This window comes from Ochotona curzoniae, unplaced genomic scaffold (genome assembly GCF_017591425.1).
Source record: "Ochotona curzoniae isolate NIBS_2020 unplaced genomic scaffold, NIBS_Ocur_1.0 contig_3622, whole genome shotgun sequence".
Lineage (NCBI taxonomy): Eukaryota > Metazoa > Chordata > Mammalia > Lagomorpha > Ochotonidae > Ochotona > Ochotona curzoniae.
Genome location: NW_024465926.1, coordinates 20,850,276 through 20,869,708, shown reverse-complemented (window position 1 = coordinate 20,869,708; position 19,433 = coordinate 20,850,276). Strand labels below are relative to the sequence as shown.

At 51.7% G+C, this 19,433-nt stretch overlaps 1 protein-coding gene across 5 annotated transcripts in view; it reads left to right on the top strand.

The window, feature by feature from the left end:
• Positions 1–19,433, top strand: part of NLRC5 (NLR family CARD domain containing 5) — a 66,189-nt gene that overhangs the window by 34,136 nt on the left and 12,620 nt on the right. For all 5 annotated transcript variants that reach the window (XM_040982657.1, XM_040982656.1, XM_040982655.1 and 2 more), the window contains exons 20-36: positions 988–1,077; positions 1,734–1,778; positions 2,637–2,711; positions 3,837–3,920; positions 4,837–4,920; positions 7,360–7,449; positions 7,633–7,695; positions 9,180–9,263; positions 11,205–11,288; positions 11,922–12,011; positions 12,300–12,365; positions 14,022–14,105; positions 14,192–14,275; positions 16,881–16,967; positions 17,774–17,854; positions 18,441–18,509; positions 18,726–18,830. In XM_040982657.1, coding sequence (XP_040838591.1) covers positions 988–1,077; positions 1,734–1,778; positions 2,637–2,711; positions 3,837–3,920; positions 4,837–4,920; positions 7,360–7,449; positions 7,633–7,695; positions 9,180–9,263; positions 11,205–11,288; positions 11,922–12,011; positions 12,300–12,365; positions 14,022–14,105; positions 14,192–14,275; positions 16,881–16,967; positions 17,774–17,854; positions 18,441–18,509; positions 18,726–18,830 — 1,365 coding nt within the window. The remainder of the gene's footprint in view (positions 1–987; positions 1,078–1,733; positions 1,779–2,636; positions 2,712–3,836; positions 3,921–4,836; positions 4,921–7,359; positions 7,450–7,632; positions 7,696–9,179; positions 9,264–11,204; positions 11,289–11,921; positions 12,012–12,299; positions 12,366–14,021; positions 14,106–14,191; positions 14,276–16,880; positions 16,968–17,773; positions 17,855–18,440; positions 18,510–18,725; positions 18,831–19,433) is intronic.

Below are 19,433 nucleotides of genomic sequence, written 5' to 3'. Positions count from 1 at the left end.
GGGCAGAGTCCTGGGCTAGAGAGAGGGCCTCCTGGATGGGGCAGGGGCAGGGCAGGCAGAGAGGATTTGAATCCCAAGAAGGTACCCCGAGATGTTGCCATGTCCTCAGTGCCAGCTGAGGGGAGAGATGTTTGGTGTGGGAAGGGGCCAGGTGGCCCACCCCCCAGCTCTGCCAGCATCAGGTCAGAAGCCCCACACCCTAGAAGGCCCCTGCTGTTTTTACTTCCCCCACCCTACCCCCATTCCTCCTCCTCCTCTGGCCAAGGGAGAGATAACCCAGGGAGAAGTCCTAGGTCCTGGTTTTCTGGCTGGTGTGAGCCTGGGCAAGGTCACGGCCTCTCTGAACCCTGGGCCCTAGACAGCAATCTGTAGCAGGGAGCCTGCTGTGGCTGTCATCTTGGGAACGAATGTGGTGGCTGGGGGATCCACCCTCCGCGGAGGAGGAGGCACCCTCCGCGGTGGCAGCTAGCACCTGGGCCCAAGTACACCCCTCCGTGGCCTGGCTGCTTACCTGGCTCAGCTCGCCTGAGCCTCAGGAGGGTGACTCTAAATATCACACAGAAGAGCATTATGCAGAGCAACACAGACCAAGATCGAAGGAACAGCACCTTATTGTTTGCACCAGAGGCCCTGTCTCTGCTTTGTACTGCATGCCCTCCTGCTTAGCTGGCAGGAAGACGGAGGCCCCCACCCTGGCCACAAAACCCTCCTAGGTTCTTCTCAGACTGAGAGAGCCTGGGGCTCTAATCTTAGTTTGGTCACCAGCAGAACTCTCCCTTGAGCAAGGCTTTGCTTCTGTCTCAATCTCTGTTGGTCCATCCATGCAAGCAGCCCGAAGCAGTATTCTGACCACCAGTGGTTTGTGAGAAAGTGCCAGGGTTGGGGGATGGTTTCTGGAGTCAGGACCTGCCATTCCTGCTCTGGGCTCTGACTCATGAGGGTTAGAATGTGCCCCCCTTTCCTAACCACGATGCCTCTGCTCCACAGTCTCAGCAAGAACAGCATGTCCCTGTATGCTGTGCTGGCTTTGGCAGGGTGCATGTCCTCGGTGCAGTGGATAGCCCACTTGGATGTCAGGTGAGTGGACCTCTCAGCCCTCAGCCCCTATTCCAGTGGCTCCCACAGGACCCCACATCCACCATGTTCCCCATGTATGACACTCAGGACCTTGGGCCAGAACTGCTCTAGTGAGCATGCAATAGTGTCTGCTGGTGGAAGAGAAGTAAGGGGATGGCCTCAGGACTGCTCAGATCTCTGCACACTCATCATGGGTCAAAGTCAATGTCCTCAGAGACTCGTGAGCCAACTAGGAACTCCCCGGTGGCTGCTGGGTACCCAGGAACCTGCTTTATGGGATGATGAACTAACGAGAATATAGAGGGCATCCATGGTGTCTCCTCTCCTCCCTCACGGATCCTCAGGAACAAGTTGTGCTGTAGCAGGTGAACCAGGCTCGGCTGCTTGGAGCACATTCCTGACCCTCCGTGTGCCTTGGTTTCCCCATCTGTAAAAGGAAGCTCAAAAGAGCTCCTTGCCTTAGTTGTATTGTGAGGTTTCAATGTAATGCCGCCGGTGGTGTGCTTTGCAGGGGCCCCGATAAAACACGGTGGCTGCCAAATCCGTTTGTTGTGTGTGCAGAGGGGGCAGTCTCCCACTCGAGGCCGCCCAGTGCTCCTTCTCCAGGAAGGGGTCCACTGCCCTTTCTCAGGCGGATGCGTCCATTCTGCTTGCAGCTTTAGCAATCAGCGCTTCCTACTGACAAGTGACACGCCTGGCAGGTGAGCCCTGGAGGTGGGATGGGCCTCCCTCCTCTCCCCTCCTCACTTATCCCCTCCCTTTCGGCCCCAGACCCACACGGATGGGCTGAACCTAGAGGAAGCCGCAGAAACCCAAAGCCCTAGAATTAAGCGGTTAAGAGCTGTTTCTGTATCAGCCCCTGCCTGCCCTTATAAATAATCCTCAGCTGTCTTGGGCTCTCAGCAGGTGTTGGCGGTTGCTGCTGTGTGGGAGGAAGCAAGGGAGCAGCTGTAGTTCCGCCTCTCAGGAACTTAATGCCGACTCAGACTCACAATTCCCCTACAAGATTCTTGTAGCAGAAACTGAAAACTTTTAGTACTCTGAAAGAACTTCCCTTCCTGCGGGACCATTGAACCAGGGTTAGAGCGCTGTTCTCGGCTGCCCCTAGTGGGCACTGGTATCCTGGCCCAGAAGGGACCCACAGGGCTGAGAGCTTTCACCTCAGAAGGTCAGGTAGGATGAATGAAGCCCAGGGTTGCCCGAACTGGGAAGTACTTCTTCCCCAGCTAGGGTCCCTGTTTCTAGGGCTCTCTGGCTCCTTGTAGCAAAAGAACAGAGGCACGGAAAGGCAGAGTTCATGTGGGTGCTAAGCTGGAAGCGTCCTGACCTGGCTATCCCACACCTGGTCAGGTGCTGCCCACCTGGACAGGTGTAAGCTGCTAGCTTATCACTCTCCAACTTCTCTTTGCTGGGCCTCAGTTGCCCCATCTGTATAAAGAGGGTCTGGGCTGGGACATAGTGACTTGGTGGACTCTGGGACCCCTTCCAAATTCTGGACTTCCAAATTTGGGAGCATGGGGAACTTGAACTTTCCTTTCCAAAACACTTCTCCACCTCAGGTTGGCGTTGGCAGGCAGGCTTTTGCCAGACTCCCCGGCAGGAGCTGGTGCACAGTGCATCCCCAGGAGCTTCCGGTACAGTCCCACTGCTTTGTCTTAGAGCTGGGGACGGGCGGGGGGCGGTGGATTTGGGGGGTGGGGAGGTGGGCAGGTCTGTGGGTCCAGCATTTTGCTTAGGGAGGAGATACCACCAACAGATCAGCCCAGCACGTCGATTTTAAGGACATCCATTTTTCCAGAAAGAAAAGAGCTCTCCCCTTCCCTTATGTCTTACCAGTCTACAGGAAAATTGGAGTGGGAGTCAGTATTGTGGAGTAGTGGATTAAGCCACACTTTCCAATGTCGACATCTTTATCAGAGAGCTGGTTGTAACTCAGTTGCTCTGCTTCCAGTCTGATCTAGCTCCCTGCTAAGGCATCTGGGAAGGCAGCAGAGAATGGCCCAAGAGTTTGGGCCCTTGCAAGTCACGCAGGAGACTCAGATGGAATTCCTAGCTCTTAGCTTTGGCCTGGCCCAGCCTTGGCTATTGCAGGTGTCTGGGTAGTGAACCAGTGCGTGAAAGATCTTTCTTCCCCCAATCACTATGTCTTTCAAATAAATAAAATTGGCCTCTGAAAAAAGAAATGAGAAGTGGCAGTGTGGGGGACCAGTGTAGGCTGCTTCTGCCAGGGGCTGTCCCAGCTCTGCCTCAAGGGGCTGCTGAGCTCTCCCTTCAGAGAGGCAGAGAGAGAAAGAGAGGTGGCAGGGAGGGGGGCTGGACAGGATCACCTAGAAGAGGCAAGCAGGAGGAACAGTTTGGGCCAGGGCCAGACAGGGGACACCCAGCTAGGCCATGTGGAGGTAATAAGGCCCTGAGCAAGGTATCTTTTTTTTTTTTTAAAGGCTGAGGGCAGTGGGGAGCCACAGAGGGTTTTAGGCATCAGACAGGTTCATTCAGATGTGCATTGTGAAATCTGAGACCCTCCCAGTATGGTGAAGACCTGCAGGGAGCAGAGGTAGAAACAAAGAGGGTATTTCGTGGTCCCAGTGAGGGCAGACCCAGGCAGGAGCATGAGGAGGACATGAAGGATGACAGCGGGAGAGACAGCTCCCCTCTGTGGCTCTGAGTGGTGGGGGAGGAATGAGCACCTGCCGCTGTAGGACGAGGAGGGAACACTGTGGCCCCCTCTCATCCCCATCCTGCCCACTGTCCCTCCACAGCCTCAGAGAGTGTCCGTTGGAGCCCCCAAGCCTCAGCCACCTCTGTGAGACTCTGCGGGAGTGCCCAGGGCCCCTGGAAGTCCAGTAAGTAAGGGAGACTAGGAGGAGGCATCTCAGCACTCCCCCAGCAGTGGTTGGAGGCAATTGACTGAGTCTAACAGTGCATTGTCCACTGCAGTGTGCTGTAACCACCTGCATGATCCTTGTTGGCCTGAGGGAACCTGATGTTTATGCCCAACTGTCGGACAGCTGTATAGTCTTGGGACTATACTGGGGAGACCAGGGAAGGCAGCAGGGCTCAACCCCTTCCCAAACTCAGCTGTTGCAGGCCCAATGTGCTTCCATATGCCCCACCAGCCTAGGAGATGTTGACCAGGGCCTGGTTCCACATACAACAACATGTGTAAGACCTGCCTTAACCTCCCCCACCGAAGGCCACACTTCTGTGCTTGAGAGGCCTGGTGGCAAGCCACACAGGGAAAGCCCACTTTTGTCTATGCCTAGAACAGGAAGAGCAGAGCTGAGCTGGAAGGGGTGTCCCACCTTGGGACTTCCAGGCCCAGGACCAGAACCATGTCTAGGGTTGCCAGTTGTCAGATGCCCCCAGTCAACCCCATCTCTCTGGGGGCTGAACAGCTGCAGGCTGACTTGAACTGTCATGGCCATTACCGTGGGCCAAGGCTGCCTTCTTTCCTTAGCAAGTGTGTTTCACCAGACACTCCTATCTATGACCCACAAACAGCCCTACTAGTCTGGGGAGTTTGGAGAAACACTGGTGACTCTGGAAAGTCCCATAATAAACTCAGCAATTCGCTTAGGCTTAAGCCAAGTCTTTACCCAAACCCTCCTTCCTTCCTGCCCCAAGGAGAACTCAAGGATCCATCACCAAAAGGGAATCCACCCAGGACCCTGTCTCCAGAAGATTCTGGCAGGGGAGGGCATGATGTGTCTGACTTTTCTGGAAGGTTCCCTCACCTCATTCAAATGCTTTGTTTCACAGTTTGTCCTGTAAGGCCCTGACCCACGAAAGCTTGAAGACTCTGCTGCACTGCCTGTCCCGGCTGCCCCAGCTCAGGCTGCTGCAGTAAGATTCAGGGTCCATCTGCTGTTTGCTTGTGTCTGGGACCCTGGGGCTCCCCCACTATTGTCCTCCATCTTTACCCCACACCTACTTCTCTTAGGTGGTTCCACTTATTTTGCCTGGCACAATTGGGCACTCAAATCTGCTTCTAGCTTGACCAAAATACCTTGTCAACTTCCAGGGGACTTATTTGTCCCCCTCTGAGCCTCAGTTTCCTCACCTGATAAATGGGGTTAATATTTCCCACCCCAACCCCCTCCTGGGATTGGGAGTCACATGAGACAGGTGCAGAAAAAGTCCACATGTGTTTTGATGGTCTCCCCACTCAAGGCCAAGTCTCCTGCCCTGATAAGGACCTGTATCTGTGAAGGGCATGTGTGTGTCATACACTTGCTTGAAGGTCCTTGTCTAGCTCTGTGAAAGGGCCATGCAAGCAGGTGCACCTCAAGGTAGAGAAAACTGACTTTGCTGAGTTCAGCTCAGATGGTTAGCATTTGAGGATTTCCTGAGGATATGCTTTAAGCAGAGAAGAAAGCAGCTGCAACTGAGATGGAAAAATACAGCAGGAAACACACTCTTAATATTAATAACAGCAGCGCAATGACTAAAGGCTGGGCTGCCATCCCCTCCAGGATCTTTACTTCACCCAGAGTCCAATGGGGAAGGAGAGAGGGAATACTTGACAACAGCCACCAACCCACCATACCCAGACAGAACGGGTCAGGAAGGGCTCCTGGCCACACAAGGTGACTGGTGGGAGGCCTCAGATCAGAGAGGGGCTTCTCTATGCCTAAGTCACACAGCATCAGCCCTGACTCCTCATATGTCCTTAGAGTTGGGTGACCAGCCTGACCCTTCAAAAGTCTTCTTCACCCTGTAGTGGCTGTGCCTTCCCTAGAGGACAGACACTGTTTAGGAAGCTAGAGACAGAGCAGAGGAAAAGACAGATGTAATAAGAGCTTTTACTTAGAGCCCCTCATGGAGGAAAGGGAGTAAAGCAGTGAGCAAAGTCAAATTGCTTCGGAGGAATGTAGTCAGTAGTGGAATATTATCCCAGGGGGCAGAATAAACAGAGGCTGGAGAGGTGACTAAGAAATCAGGGCTACTGCCTGGAGGAGGAGAGGGAGCCAGCCACTGGGAGAGCAGGGAATTACATTCTAAGTCAAAGGAACAGCATGTGTGAGACCCTGAGACCCAGTGAGCTCTGGGAGCAGCCTGAATCACAGTGGATGACCAGGGAAGTCCTAGGAAGGAGGTAGCGAGAGATGGGGGTGGTTGTCGCCGACCAGCAGTGACACTACCTACGAGGCACACTCTTGAGGGTCTGGCAAAACAGGAACCACAACCGGACCCCTTAATGCCAAAAGCAGCTGCTTTTATACTCTTTCTCCACTGTTTTCCCTGTAGGTCTTAGCTTTTCTCTGCTGGTTTTCTCCCCGTTCTTCTCCCCATAGGTCTTATTGCTTTTGTACTCCTCTCTGCTGCTTTTTCTCCCCATATGCCTTAGCTTTTCTACCCCTCTTTGCTGCCCCATTCTTCTCCTTAGCTTCTTTTTTTTTCTTTTTTTTTTATTGTTGTTTACATTGTATTATGTGGTACAGTTTTATAGGCGCTGGGGATTCTCCCCACCCCTCCCATACCCCTCCCCCCATGGTAGATTCCTCCACCTTGTTGCATAACCATAGTTCAAGTTCAGTTGAGATTCATTCCTTGCAAACACATGCCTAGCATAAAGTTCAGCGTCTTATTGTCCAGATAAGTTCAGTGGCCTCTTGGGGAGACCTTCTCTGGTCTGAAGGTAGGGCTAACAGAGTAAAGATCCGGTCATATAAAATCCCCAACAAAACCTCAGTATCAATATACGACATTATGGAATTAATTGACATAGTATTGGGTAAACAATATGTTAAAGATAATGCAAGTTCTTCTCCTTAGCTTCTAGCGGCTGCTTTTATACCATTCTCCACCAATCACTTCTCCCTGTGGGTCCACTTGGCTCTACCTGATAGGCCAGTAGCAATGACATAATCACAGGGAAGGCATCAGCCTATGCCTGTGACTTCCTGTTTACCTGCTGGTGAGACCAACCCCACCTCCTGGCCCTAGGCCAGCCACCATCCTGCGATGGCCTTTCCTATTCTGGGGAGCGGCTTCAGCACCCCACTCCCCACAGGTGGTGGGACTGACTCAAACTGACTCAAACTGGTGCTCAGAGAGGCTAAGGGACTTGCCCAAGTCACACAGCCAGTAAGCAGACCTGGGATGCAACCCCAGTCTGCCTGCCCACTCCCCACCCCCAAGTCCTGGTGTGTTCCCCTGGGATTCCTACATTTCTCCTCCTTGCCTTGCCTGCTGCCCCTGTTCACTTCTGCCTGCTGAGATGCCAGTCCTCCCCAGTGCCTTGGTCCCTGCCCCTGCTCACCTCTGCCCTGCTTTCCTCAGGCTGAGTGAGACGAAACTGACCCCAAGAAGCCCACTCCTGCTGGCTGACATCAGCAGCCTGTGCCCTCAGCTTCAGAAGATGGAACTCAGGTGGGCTTTGCCCAGTGTCCATAAGGATTAGTCTTGGGTCCAGAGAGGGTGGTAAGAGTGGCCAGGGTGATAATGATGGGACTCAGGTCAGAGACTGGGCTTCTGGAGTGGGGAGGGGGCTGCCCCATGCAGCATCCTGGAGTTGTGTTCAAGAGCAGCTGTCCCAGGTGCTGTGTGTTCCAGGTCCCTGCATCATATGACACTGCACTTCAAGTCCGGGGAGGAGCAGGACAGTGTGAGCTGCAGGTGAGGCCCCCTGAATTATGTCCTGGTGGCTGATGGTGTGATAGGGGCTGGCAGACCGGCCTCTCAGGTGGCCTGAGCGAAGGACAGACTGCCCGCCACTGTGCATTTCCCTGGAAGAACCCTGCTCAGGGACCCATTTTGCCCACCACAAAGCAACATAGGCCTACAGAGGCCTGGACTGTGTCTCTGGGCAAACACAGTATGGTTCCAACTAGACTAGAACCCAGAGGGTTCCCAAACTGCCCACTGTGAGCCTGAGACTTTGGTGGTGGGTGGTGGGGATAGGTGACCTTAGGCAAGCTGCTTCACCACTCTGATCCCCAGCACCTGCAGCTGTAGGGGAAGAGGGGGCGTGTCACAGAGTATTTGCAAGGATGTGCAACAGGTACACAGCATAGGATTCACACAGATACACCTGCCCTGCCCTGTCGAGACCTGGACCAGTGCCCTGCAGGTGCCTTGGGTTGACAAGGAGGAAGATAATGCACTGGGAATAGCATGGTAGGATGAGAGGGCAATTTCTGAATGCAGACATGAAGTTTCTAGTGAGCATTCGATGTTCCTGGCTCTCCATGGGAAATTAAGCCAGCCTCCTCCAGTGTCAGCCAATTCAGCTGCAAAATAGCAAGAAATAGACTAGCTGACATTTGCAGAGAGCTGGTCATCAGCCAGGCACCACTCAGTGCACTCAGAAACAGCTCTTGGAAACTGCCCAGCTTGGCCACAGTTAAAGGTAGAACTGGGACTTGAAACCAGTGCTGCTCACCCATGGCCAGACAAGCTTTCTCTGTGATGGTAGTGGGGCTTTGCATGCCATGCTTGTTGTAGCTACGGCATCCCACGCAAGACATTAGCAGGTGAATGTGGCTGAGTGAGTTGGTATTGATGACACTGACACTTGAATTTCCAATGAGGATTGTGTCACAAGATACAACTCCTGGTTTTCTTTCTCACCCATTTGGAAGCATGAACATCATTCCAGGGTTGTCCTGTCAAAACAGGAAGCCAAGAGCAGGGATCAACCTAAGACCTAGCCCGTTGCCTCCCTGACTTGATATCTCCCAAGTCATCCTTTTCCAAGATACAGGGCACAGATTGGGGCGGGTGCCTTTGAGCAGGGCAGCTCAGCACCACTGGGTCCCTTAACGAGGGGAAGCACTCCGTACCCAACTCTCTTCCTGAGTCAGGCCAAGAGGAGGTTCTCCGCAGGATGTCCAGTGGCTTTCATGCCTACCACTCGCTAAGTTTCTTGTCGATGGACAACAAGCTGACAAGCAGGGGTCAATGTCTGGCTTGTTTTCTGTTTGTTTGTTTTACATTATAAAAATGTATTTATTTAATTGAAAAAGTGAATAAATGAATTGTACTGATACATGGATGCCATGTAATGTTTTGATATATATTTGCACCTGGAAGCTCAGAGACAATATCCCAGCCCAGGTTCCAGTGGCCTATCTCCCTACTTATCATCTCCTCCCCTACAGGTTCACTGGCTGTGGCCTCAGTCAGGAGCAGGTGGAGCCACTGTGTAATAAGCTGGGCAAGTTCAGAGACCTCTGGCAGCTGGAGTAAGTCAAGAAGGAGGAGGAAGAGGGAGGGGACCTGGGGCACTGGATGGGCTGTGAGTGTCCATGTATGGATACGCATGCGTGGTATCCCTCTACAGCTCTTGAGACTGACTGTCACAGGATGCCTGGATCCCAGGTCACCCTGTGTTTATGATTCTTTTATTTAAAAGGAAAAAACAGCTTATTTAAAGGAGTCGGCAATGTGTCACAACACGTTAAGTCCCAGCACAGGCTATTCTGTTTCTGGCAAAGCAGCAGAAGATGGCCCAAGTGCTTGGACCCCTGCACCTGTTTGTGTGAGCTCCAGATGGTGTTCCTGGCTCAGTGCCCTGGCCTGACCCAACCCTGGTTGTTGCATCAATTTGGGGAATGACCCAGCAGATGGAAGCTTGTCTTATGTGCTAGTGTGCACAGTCTCACTCTGCCTTGCAAGTAAATAAAATCTTCAAAAAATATTTATTTGAAAGGCAAAAAGACAGAGAGAGAGAGACAGGGAGCACTCCTCTCTGCTGGTTCACTCCTTGAATCCACACAACAGCCAAGTCTGAGCCAGGCAAAAGCCAGGAGCTGGGAACTCCATCCAGGTCTCCCACAGGGTGGCAGGAACAAGAGTGCTTAGGGCCACTTCCTAGTACAGGAGTGTATGCAAGCTCTGCTGGTGGACAGGCATGCAAATACAGCCATGGTGGGGTCCCTGCAGGGGCTACAGGCACCAAATGGCTTTAGCTTCAGGAATAACCCAGAGCCACCCAGGTGGGAACTTCTCTGCAGGCTTGTGTGCTGCAGAGAAGGGGTGTCTGGTGTGTAGCCCTCTTGGGGATGAAAATTTAGGAATAGCTGACACCCCCTGAGCACTTTCTCCACTGTTCTTATTATACATGATTTTTAATCTCCCCAACAACTTGAGGCACTACCATTGTACCCATTGTACAGATGAGAGACTGAGCACAGAGTTTAAGAACTTTGCCGAGGTCACACAACTATTACAACACAAAATCTTAGCTCTCCCTGGTTAGGAGTCTAGTACTGTGATTAGGAGTCATGGGTAATAAAGCAGACACCTACCACAAAGAACCACATAATTTAAATTCACGTTATGAGATAGCTAAAAAAGAGCAATGTGGCTAATGGAAGTTAGGATGAATGAGCAGTATTTCTCTGAGCAGTAGAGGGAATTCTCTCTTCCATCATGAGCCAAGCCAATGTTTAAGTGAAATTTCTCAAGAAAAGATGAAATAAATAAGCCCCAAAGAGGAAGAAGGACAATAAGATGTCACAGGGCACACTGGTTAGATTACTTCTGAAAGTGTAGCTCTAACCCAAGAATACTGCAGGAAGAGACACTCAGGACATATCGGGTATACTTTCTGACACCACACGCCCACATTATCAGCAGAAATCCATGATGTCAACACAGCTTCTGAACAGTCTTTTTTTTCTTGAATTGACTCTTGCTCAGAAACTGTGACTCCAAACTGATGCAGGCCAATGACAGGGTAAAAGCTCGCTGGTTTTTCTGCGGTTCCAGAAGTCAGCTTGGAGCTGTAGGAACCCCATGAGGGGTGTGACAGGCAGATGAGAAGAAGGTTAGGACTGGTCTACTGTGGCGCTGGTGATGGGTGCAAATGGGACTATGGGAGTTGGTGGTAATTTGGGTGGTGATGGAAGTATGGGGTTGGCAGTGGCGGGCATGGGGATGTCAAATTGTGGTTGTAGGAATGGTGTCAAGTTGTCATGGTAGAGGTGTCAAGGCAGAGGTAAGCTTGGTAGTGTCCAGTTGTGATGATGGTAATGATGAGCCTGGTGATATTGGTTGTCATGGTGATAGCAGGGTGACTTCTGGTAACAGTGACAGTAGGCATGGTGGTTGTGGTCCCCGAGACCCAGGTAACACTGGAAGAGACACATCTGATCACCCACAACCCTTTTGCCCTCTTGCAGTCTCTCAGAAAACCTGCTGGGTGATGATGGCCTCAGATGCCTTCTGAAATGTCTGCAGCAGATACCCATCTCAGGATCACTGGAGTATGTATGGAACAGCCTCACAATAGCTGCTTTTGAAGGCATCCCTGAAGGACCCCAGAGGACAAGGACCAGGGAGGGAAAGGGGATGTTCTGACCTTGACTGTTACTCCATGCCTTGCCCTCACACCACCACTGACAAAGCCCCCAGCAGACACCCAAGAGAGGCTGCAGCTACGGCTGCATGGCCCCCTCCTTAAACAGCTGTGTGGACAGTAGAGCCCAGCACCTGGTCCATCCCGCCCCTAATGCTCTTGTACCCAAGCTATAGGAAACACGTTTGAAGATGTCCCTTCCACAGGAGGAGGGAGTCCCTGGGAAGCCATTTGCACTCTCTCCTCATCTCCCCAGTGATCTGACAGCCTTAGACAGGATACAACATGTTGCTAGGCAACTGAGCTTGGCACTCTGGGCATCTCTGCCCCAGACCAAGTGGCAATAGCAGCAGCAAGTGCAGTGCTCAGGGCCTGGTGCCCATGCTGCCCACCTGGGGAGAGGGTCCCTTCTGAGCCTCTCTGTGCCTGCTGTCTCCATCATGATGAGGGAGGCTTGAGCACTGAGAAGAGGTGACAAGAAGGTAAGTGGGGCCCCACAGGTTCCCGTCACATCCCATCTCCAACCTCTTTCTTCTTCTAGTTTGAGTCACAACAACATCTCCCAGGAAGGTGTCCTGCACCTGCTGGAGATGCTGCCGTACTGCCCAAGCATCCAGAAGGTCTCAGTGAAGTAAGCAAACATTAGTGGCACTGGCTGATGGCAGCAAAGCAAAACCCCACCTTGCAGCCCTCCATCTCTGTGTGACTTGGGATCATCTTGCCTCTCTCTACCCCAAGTTATCTAACTGTGGGATCCTAATTCTCACCTCCTGATTTCCAGGTGACCCTGAGACCAGGGAGGCCACAGGGTTGAGGGAGGGCAGGATCATCACCCTCCTCTGTCCCTCTCTATGTCCCTTGGTTGTCAAGGATGCTGACACATCTCTCAACATTCTTCTCTACCCTCCTCTCTCTGCAGCCTGGGCTCCAAGCAGAGCTTTTGTATTCAATTCTCCAAACAGGAAAAGGCTGACAAAATGCTTAGGTAAGTGATCCCTGGGGGCTGCTGGGGCCAGGGCCCAGAGAGGGAGCCAGGAGGCTGGAGCTGGCTCTGCAGCTACCTCCATGCCTCCTCCTTCCCCAAGTCCCCTCCTTCTTCGCCTTCAGGCCCCCTGCCTCGGTCTGCTGCCCAGGTCTGCTCCAATGTCCCCACACCTCCAGGCCAGCAGAGCCTTCTCACTATGCTTGTGCCTCTTAGCCATGACCCAGTTCTAAGTCTTAAGACTTCTGGGTATCACATTCTTGACCCTCACCCTGAATGACTCCAAGTTTTGCCATGTTCCAGCTGTGTGACACTGGACAAATTAGAATACTTCTCTACATTTTTGCCTTGCATCTGTAAAAAATGGATAATAGTACCACCTACACTTTAGAGTTGTTGTGAGGACTAAAGGAATTAACATATACAAAGTGCTTAGAAAGGGCCTGGCTGATTGGTGGTGTCAGCTACCACCACCATCATTATCATCACCACCATCATTGCCATCATCTTCATTATCATCATCATCATCACTATCACCACCATCATCATCATCACCTCCATTATCACCACAATCATCACCACCACCATCAATGCCATCACCGTTGTTATCATCACCATCACCAACACTACCATTTCCATTATCATTTTCCCCTGGTAGCCCTGGCTCTGTCACTGCCTTGGGCCAGTTCCTCCACCTTTCTCACTCAGCTGGGCACTGGTTCCCTGCCTCTGCATTCACCTGGGAGCACCAGAAGGGCCTTCAAAACCCTGTTCCTCTGTACCACTGCTGTAACTCCTTTATTGATTCCCTGTTACCCTAAAAAAAAAATATTAAAGTTGCTTAGCCTGGTTACCTCCCATGTTTTCCCTGCCCCACACCCCGTGACACGTCTGTGATGTTCAGCCAACACCACACACATCACCTATCCCAGATTGCCTGTCTGCACATAACACACCCACCATTTACCCTCTCTCTCTCTCTCTCTCTCACACACACACACACACACACACTGCAGCCCCAGGCCTTGGCTACTGTCCACAGGGTACTCCCTGCTTCAGTTTGCCCCACGTCACTCAGCCTGGCATCTCTGTGCCCCACCCCCCACAACCTCCCACCTGTGCTGAGATGAAAAGACCAATTTGTAAGGCCACACTCAGACCCCAGACCCTCCTGGAAGCTGCTGAGCAGCCCTGGCCCTGTCAGGGTGGAACAGGAGTGTCCTTCAGAGCTGTTTTGTTCAGCCCTCTGTGGCCTCCTGGGGCCAAATACCCACTGAAGGCAGAATGCTAGCTCAGACCCTGGGACCTAGCTTCCTCCAAGTGTGCACAATCAGACAACTAAATGAGAGCCCTCTGTGCCTCACCAGCTGCTAGTCTTCAGCTCCTGCCCCAGCTGCCAATGAAAGGAGCTACCTGTAGGTATGCCACCTGCAGGGGAGGTGGGGCTCTATCCAACTCTTTTCTAATGGTCAAGGGTGGGAGTTGCAAAAGGATTCCAGAAGCTTGCAGGGCAGTAGTCACAATGTGGGGCTTTCTCTGGCCCTGATCAGGCACCAGGCTCTCATGGGGCTAGCCAACAGGGTTGCGAGAGATGGCAGTGAACCAGGGCAGCGTGCCCATGGGCCTAACCAGGAGTCACCCCTTGCCTTCTTTCCTCAGGCTAAGTGAATGCAACTTCCAGCCAGAGCATGTACACCAACTGGCCTGTTGCCTGAGCCAAGCCCCTCAGCTGGTAAAGCTCACGTGAGTGACTGGACCCAGCCCATGGGGACAGCTGAGGGTCAGGGTACCAAGCCAGAGGCATCCCTGTGACTGCCATCTGTCCCCAGGCTGAGCCAGTGCTTCCTGGACCTGCAGCAGCTGATGGTCTTCCTGCACCTGCTGAGGCAGCCAGCCGGGCAGTGCAGCCTCAGGTAGCTACTCCCCTGACCTGGAGAGGGGCTGGGATGTGCATGGGTATTGGGGGAAGAAAGGGCAGGCCCTGGGATTTCTTGCCCCTGGATCTGGAGCTGATTCTGTGTCTCAGAGACCGCCCCCCCCAATTCCCATCCTCAACACCCTGGCACACCTCGGCCATGCCCAGGGTGGGGCCTGTGCTTTGGGGCCTCAAAAACAGAGGAAGGCTGCAAAGGATGCCCACTTGGGAGACAGAGCAACACAAAGCAGGCATGGTGTCTGGGCAACCACCGCCACCATGTGTAAACATTCAGAAAAAGCAGATAGTGAAAAAGAGGAGGAATTTTTTTTAAAATTTCATATTCCCAGGGCCTGCGTGTCACTGCATGTGCTTCGTCTCTGATTTTGGCTAAGGTGTCTTAAATCAGTTACCAGCCTCACAAAGAGTCCCTTCTAGTGATCTCACCACGACTCTAAAATTTAGTGATAGTGGTTCACAGAAAATTGTCCCAGCACCTCCCAAAGGGGTCAGTGGGGTCCCTGGAGTCAGGATCCAGGCAAGGGCAGGGCTGTTACTCCCTGGTACTGCCCCATGCCCTCTTCCATATCCATGACCAGCTGCCAAACCAGCCGTGGTAACAGAGTGGGCAGCCCTCGTGCTCAATTCTCTCACCCGGACTTTTCCATAAGCTGCAACACACTGGGAAGACTCTGTGAGCTGCAGTTCACATACTGGTGTCCCCAGAGACCCACTTTGTGGCTGTGCTGTGTGCTTGCCATCGTAGTCGCCCTCCCCGCCATAGCATTTTTAAAAATTGCTGTAAAATACACATGATAAAAGTTACCATCTTTTAAACATATCGCATTCAGTACGTGTGTGCTATATGGCCCAACTCCAAAGCTCTATCCAATTCACAAAACTAAAACTCATCCAACAACCTTCCTCACTCTGCTCCCCCAAATCCTGTCTCAAGAATATGACTTTTCTGGATTCCACACCTGACATTTTTGTGCCTGGCTCATGCAACTTAGCATTGAACCTCCAAGGTCTATGTTGCTGGGCTGTGACTCCAGCTGCTGTGAGCCAGCGGGGTCAAGCACACCTTCAGATCTTCAGGTCCTGCTATTCAGTTCTTTGAGGTTTATGTCCACTACCGCTGGATTGCCACCAAAGTAGCAATGTATTGATCTCGAAAGAATATATCCTCCTTCTAGAAGCTTGTGGAAAATTCCAAAGAGTGTAAAGAAGAAAATTGTGCATGAAAAAGAAATGCATGTAACTATAAAACGGGTTATAAATAACCCTTTACCGCTAATTCTAAATGAATGCACACACACACAGGCACACAGAGACACCACAGAAAGTTTAGACAACAAAGAAAGCAAAAGAAATAAAGAGGAGGCTAACATCTAAAAAGACCACAAGACCACTATCAACATTTACTAGTTTCTTTATCTCTTCTCCCCACATGTTTTCATGCTTTGGCTTAAAATACAAAACTCTCTGCATTACTTTCAGTGTTTTCAGAATGTTCATAGAACATGTTTTATGAACAAAAATCTGTGATTTTCACATTTTTGCCCCCAGAGAAGCCTACCTTTGAATTCTTTTCTCCATGAACTTTTTGAAAAGCCCTCACGCAATCCTTACCTTTGCAATCTAGAACTTTGTGGATCTTTCCTTGAATCAAAACCTTCATTTTGGATTATGACATTCGCTGCAGGGATTTTTGTGCTCCTCGTGGCTGGAGTAAATGAGAATGTCAAGTTCTTTTCCATGCACATGCCCAGCTGGACCATCCTGTCACTTATTTTTTTTTTTTTTTTTGCTTTTTTGTTGTTGCTTGTTTTTTGGTTTTTTATTGCAAAATCAGATTTACAGAGAAGAGGAGAGACAGAAAGGAAGATTTCCCATCCACTGGTTCACTCCACAAGTGACTGCAACGGCCAGAGCTGAACCAATCTGATGCCTCCTCAGGGTCTCCCACGCGGGTGCAAGGCCCCAAGGTTTTAGGCCGTGCTGTACTGCTTTCCCAATCCACAATCAGGGAGCTGGATGGGAAGTGGGGCCTCCAGGACATGAACCAGCATCCGTATGGGATCCTGGCACACACAAGGCGAGGATTTTAGCCATTAAGCTATCACACCGTGTGCCCTGTCACTGTCTTTAAAAGTAGTATCATCTATTCGCAGTCCTGGACTTTCTTTTAAGATTTATTTATTTGAAAGAGAGAGCTCCACAGAGAGAAGGAGAGAGAGATCTTCCATTTACTGGTTCACTCTCCAAATGACAACAAGTGCCATAGCTTCTTCTGGTTCTCCCACATAAGTGCAGGAATTCAAGCACTTGTGTCATCCTGTGCCAATTTCCCAGGTGCATTATCAGGGAGCAGGATGGGAAGCAGAACAGCTGGGATTCAAACCAATGTCCATGTGGGATGCTGATGTTGCAGTGCCACACCCTGTTCTATAGCTTTAAATACGCAGAAAAGGAAAAAGTCTGCAGGCTCTTACTGGCACTGCCATTCTCTACCCCTTCTCCCCAGCCTCCCTCACCTTCCCCCACCCACCAGAGTGCTGCTGCTCCCCCTGATGATCTTACCTGTGCCCCCTTTGTGACAGGGTGAAGGAGCCGTGGATGAGCACAGCCAGTGTGTCCACCCTACTGGAAGTCTGCACCCAGGCCTCTGGCAGCATCACTTCTATCAGGTGAGTCTAAGGAGAAAGTGCCCTGGCCAGTCTCCTTGTCATGTGACCACTGGGACCTTCCCCTGCCTTTCCCCTCCATTCATGTCACCTGCAAGCTCTGTAGTGTCCCCAAGAATGCAGGGGTGCTGGGAGCACTCGTGACTGCTGGGCCATGTGCCGTAAAGCGACTTGGGATGCCTGTTGGAGGGCTGCTGGATACAGACACGCACTGCGGGGCTGCCATGGACTCAGGGTAGTGCTTAGGCATCACAGACCTGTGTCCAGAACCCAGTGCAGCCACATTCCAGTCTGAGTCTGTCTCACTAACTCTGGCCTCCGTCCCAACCTCCCCCCTTCAAAGGACCCCCACTCTAGCCCCAGGGGGATCAGCTAGAAGGTGTGATCATGGCTGCCATGCCCTTGCTGCTGCTTTCCTCCCCCAGTAACCAAAGACACATGTCCCTCAGCCCTCTTCCCCACAGCCACCTCCATTCCCATGACTTTCAGATCAAGTTCAGAAGCTCAAAGTGCACATGCAGCCTCATGACATTCACTGTCCCCACCCTTCCATCATGAGGTGGCCCTGGAGTCTCTCCATTAGAACATTCTAGGAACCCCAGAGTCCTCCTGGCCATGGTCTGGGAAGCTTCATCTACTTATTCATCTACAGCAGCTGAGAAGGTTCCACTTGAGACAAGTGTCCCATGCCAAGCCAGGCTCTGGTGGGGACAAGGGGGCCCAGCCTTAGGGGCCAGCTGTACCCACTCACACCGAGCCTGCTAGACACAGCTGCTCTGGCCTCACTCAGATGCCCCTTCCCTCTGCAGCATCTCCGAGACCCAGCAGCAGCTCGATGTCCAGCTGGAATTTCCTCGTCAGGAAGAGAACCCAGATGCTGTGGCCTCTAGGTGGGAGTGAGCCCCTGGGACTCCTCAAAAGAATGATCAGAGATGGGGAGGAGTAGGGAACAGCTACCTGGGATCAATATTTCCCACATCCTGTTTGAAGTCGTTTGGTATCAGAAGTCTTTTAATGCATGATCTGTAAGGTCTCCCCCATCAGCTTCTGGTTCCTGAAGCACCATCTTGCTCTCTTGGGCCTCAGGACCCTTCTTTGCACAAGTGTTTCCCTCTATTCAGGATGTTCTCTTTTTGCCCACTTACCCTCCTCCTCCCTTTTGCTGACTCGTCCTCATCCTTTGCTTCTTAAGCCCTTTTGGGGAGAGGCCACTGCTTCTGAGTAGATGCAACCCTGGTTGTGTATACTCTGGGAGTCAGAACACCTGAGTTGGGTGTCCTTGTGCAGTGAACAACCTGCACAGCCATCCCAGCCGTCCTCTCCTTCACTTACTCCTCTCCCTGGAAAATCATGGGGCTTTGCTGATCATTGAATTACCCCTGCATTGTGAGTGCCTTGCAGGCAGAGTTCCTCAGCTGGGTCCAGGGTTCAGAAGCTGCCACTCTCCACTTATTCACAACTCCTGTCTGCTTCCAGATTCTCTCACCATGATGTGGAGATTCACCACAGCCTGCTGGAGACCTGCGCCAGGCTGCAGCAGCTCAGGTCAGTGCCCCCACCCCCAATGTTGTCTGGGGTGTAGAGTTCTCAGGTTGGGCCCTGGGCTTACCACGGGCTATGAGTAACTCCCCACATTTGTGCTTCCCTGTGCTGGAGAGACCCACACATGACCAGAGTTGGGGAGGAGGGTACCAGGGGTTGGGGAGGCTCTGGACCCTCCCCATGAGCCTGAAATATTTCTCACACACCTGGGCCTTTCAGCTTGTCTCAGGTTGACCTCAGTGACACCAGCAATACCAGCAACACCAGCTCCCTGCTGCTGCTGTGTGGCCTCCTGCCCAACCTCTCTAAGCTCAAGATCTTCCGGTATGGAGCCAAGACTCTACCCTTAGCCCCACCCCCACCCAACTCCTCTACTCTACACCTTTTGTGTCCAGCAGACCAGGCTGTGAAGATCCTCTGCTCCCCACACACCCCTCCATGGGCAGGCAGCACAGGTGATTCTGACAGGGGTTGGTGTTAGGGAGCCAGGTGGTAATCACTACCTGAGTCACGTGGGGCAAAGTACTAGGAAAGTTACTCCTGGCTCACTTCTCTTCTTAGAGATAATTTTGCATACTATTACAAAATGGCCAGTACAACCTCCACTTTGCATTCACTCACAGCCAGCCTTGTCCATAGTTTTTTACCTTCGCTCATCTGTGCCCTCCTCCCTCTCCATCTCCTTTTCCTCTCTCTCCTTCTCTATTAAAACCATTTGTGGTAAGCTGTATAATTTGGTCCCTTTACTTGGTCTTCCATCTCCAATAAAATATGAAATTTGGGAAATTTCACACTGATGAACTACTGTTATCAAAACTACAGTTCAGACCCCAATTTGTTATGTCAATAATATTGTTTAATATATTTTTAAATATCTATCTATTTATTTATTTATTTAGTAGAAGGTAGAGTGACAGGAAGAGAGAG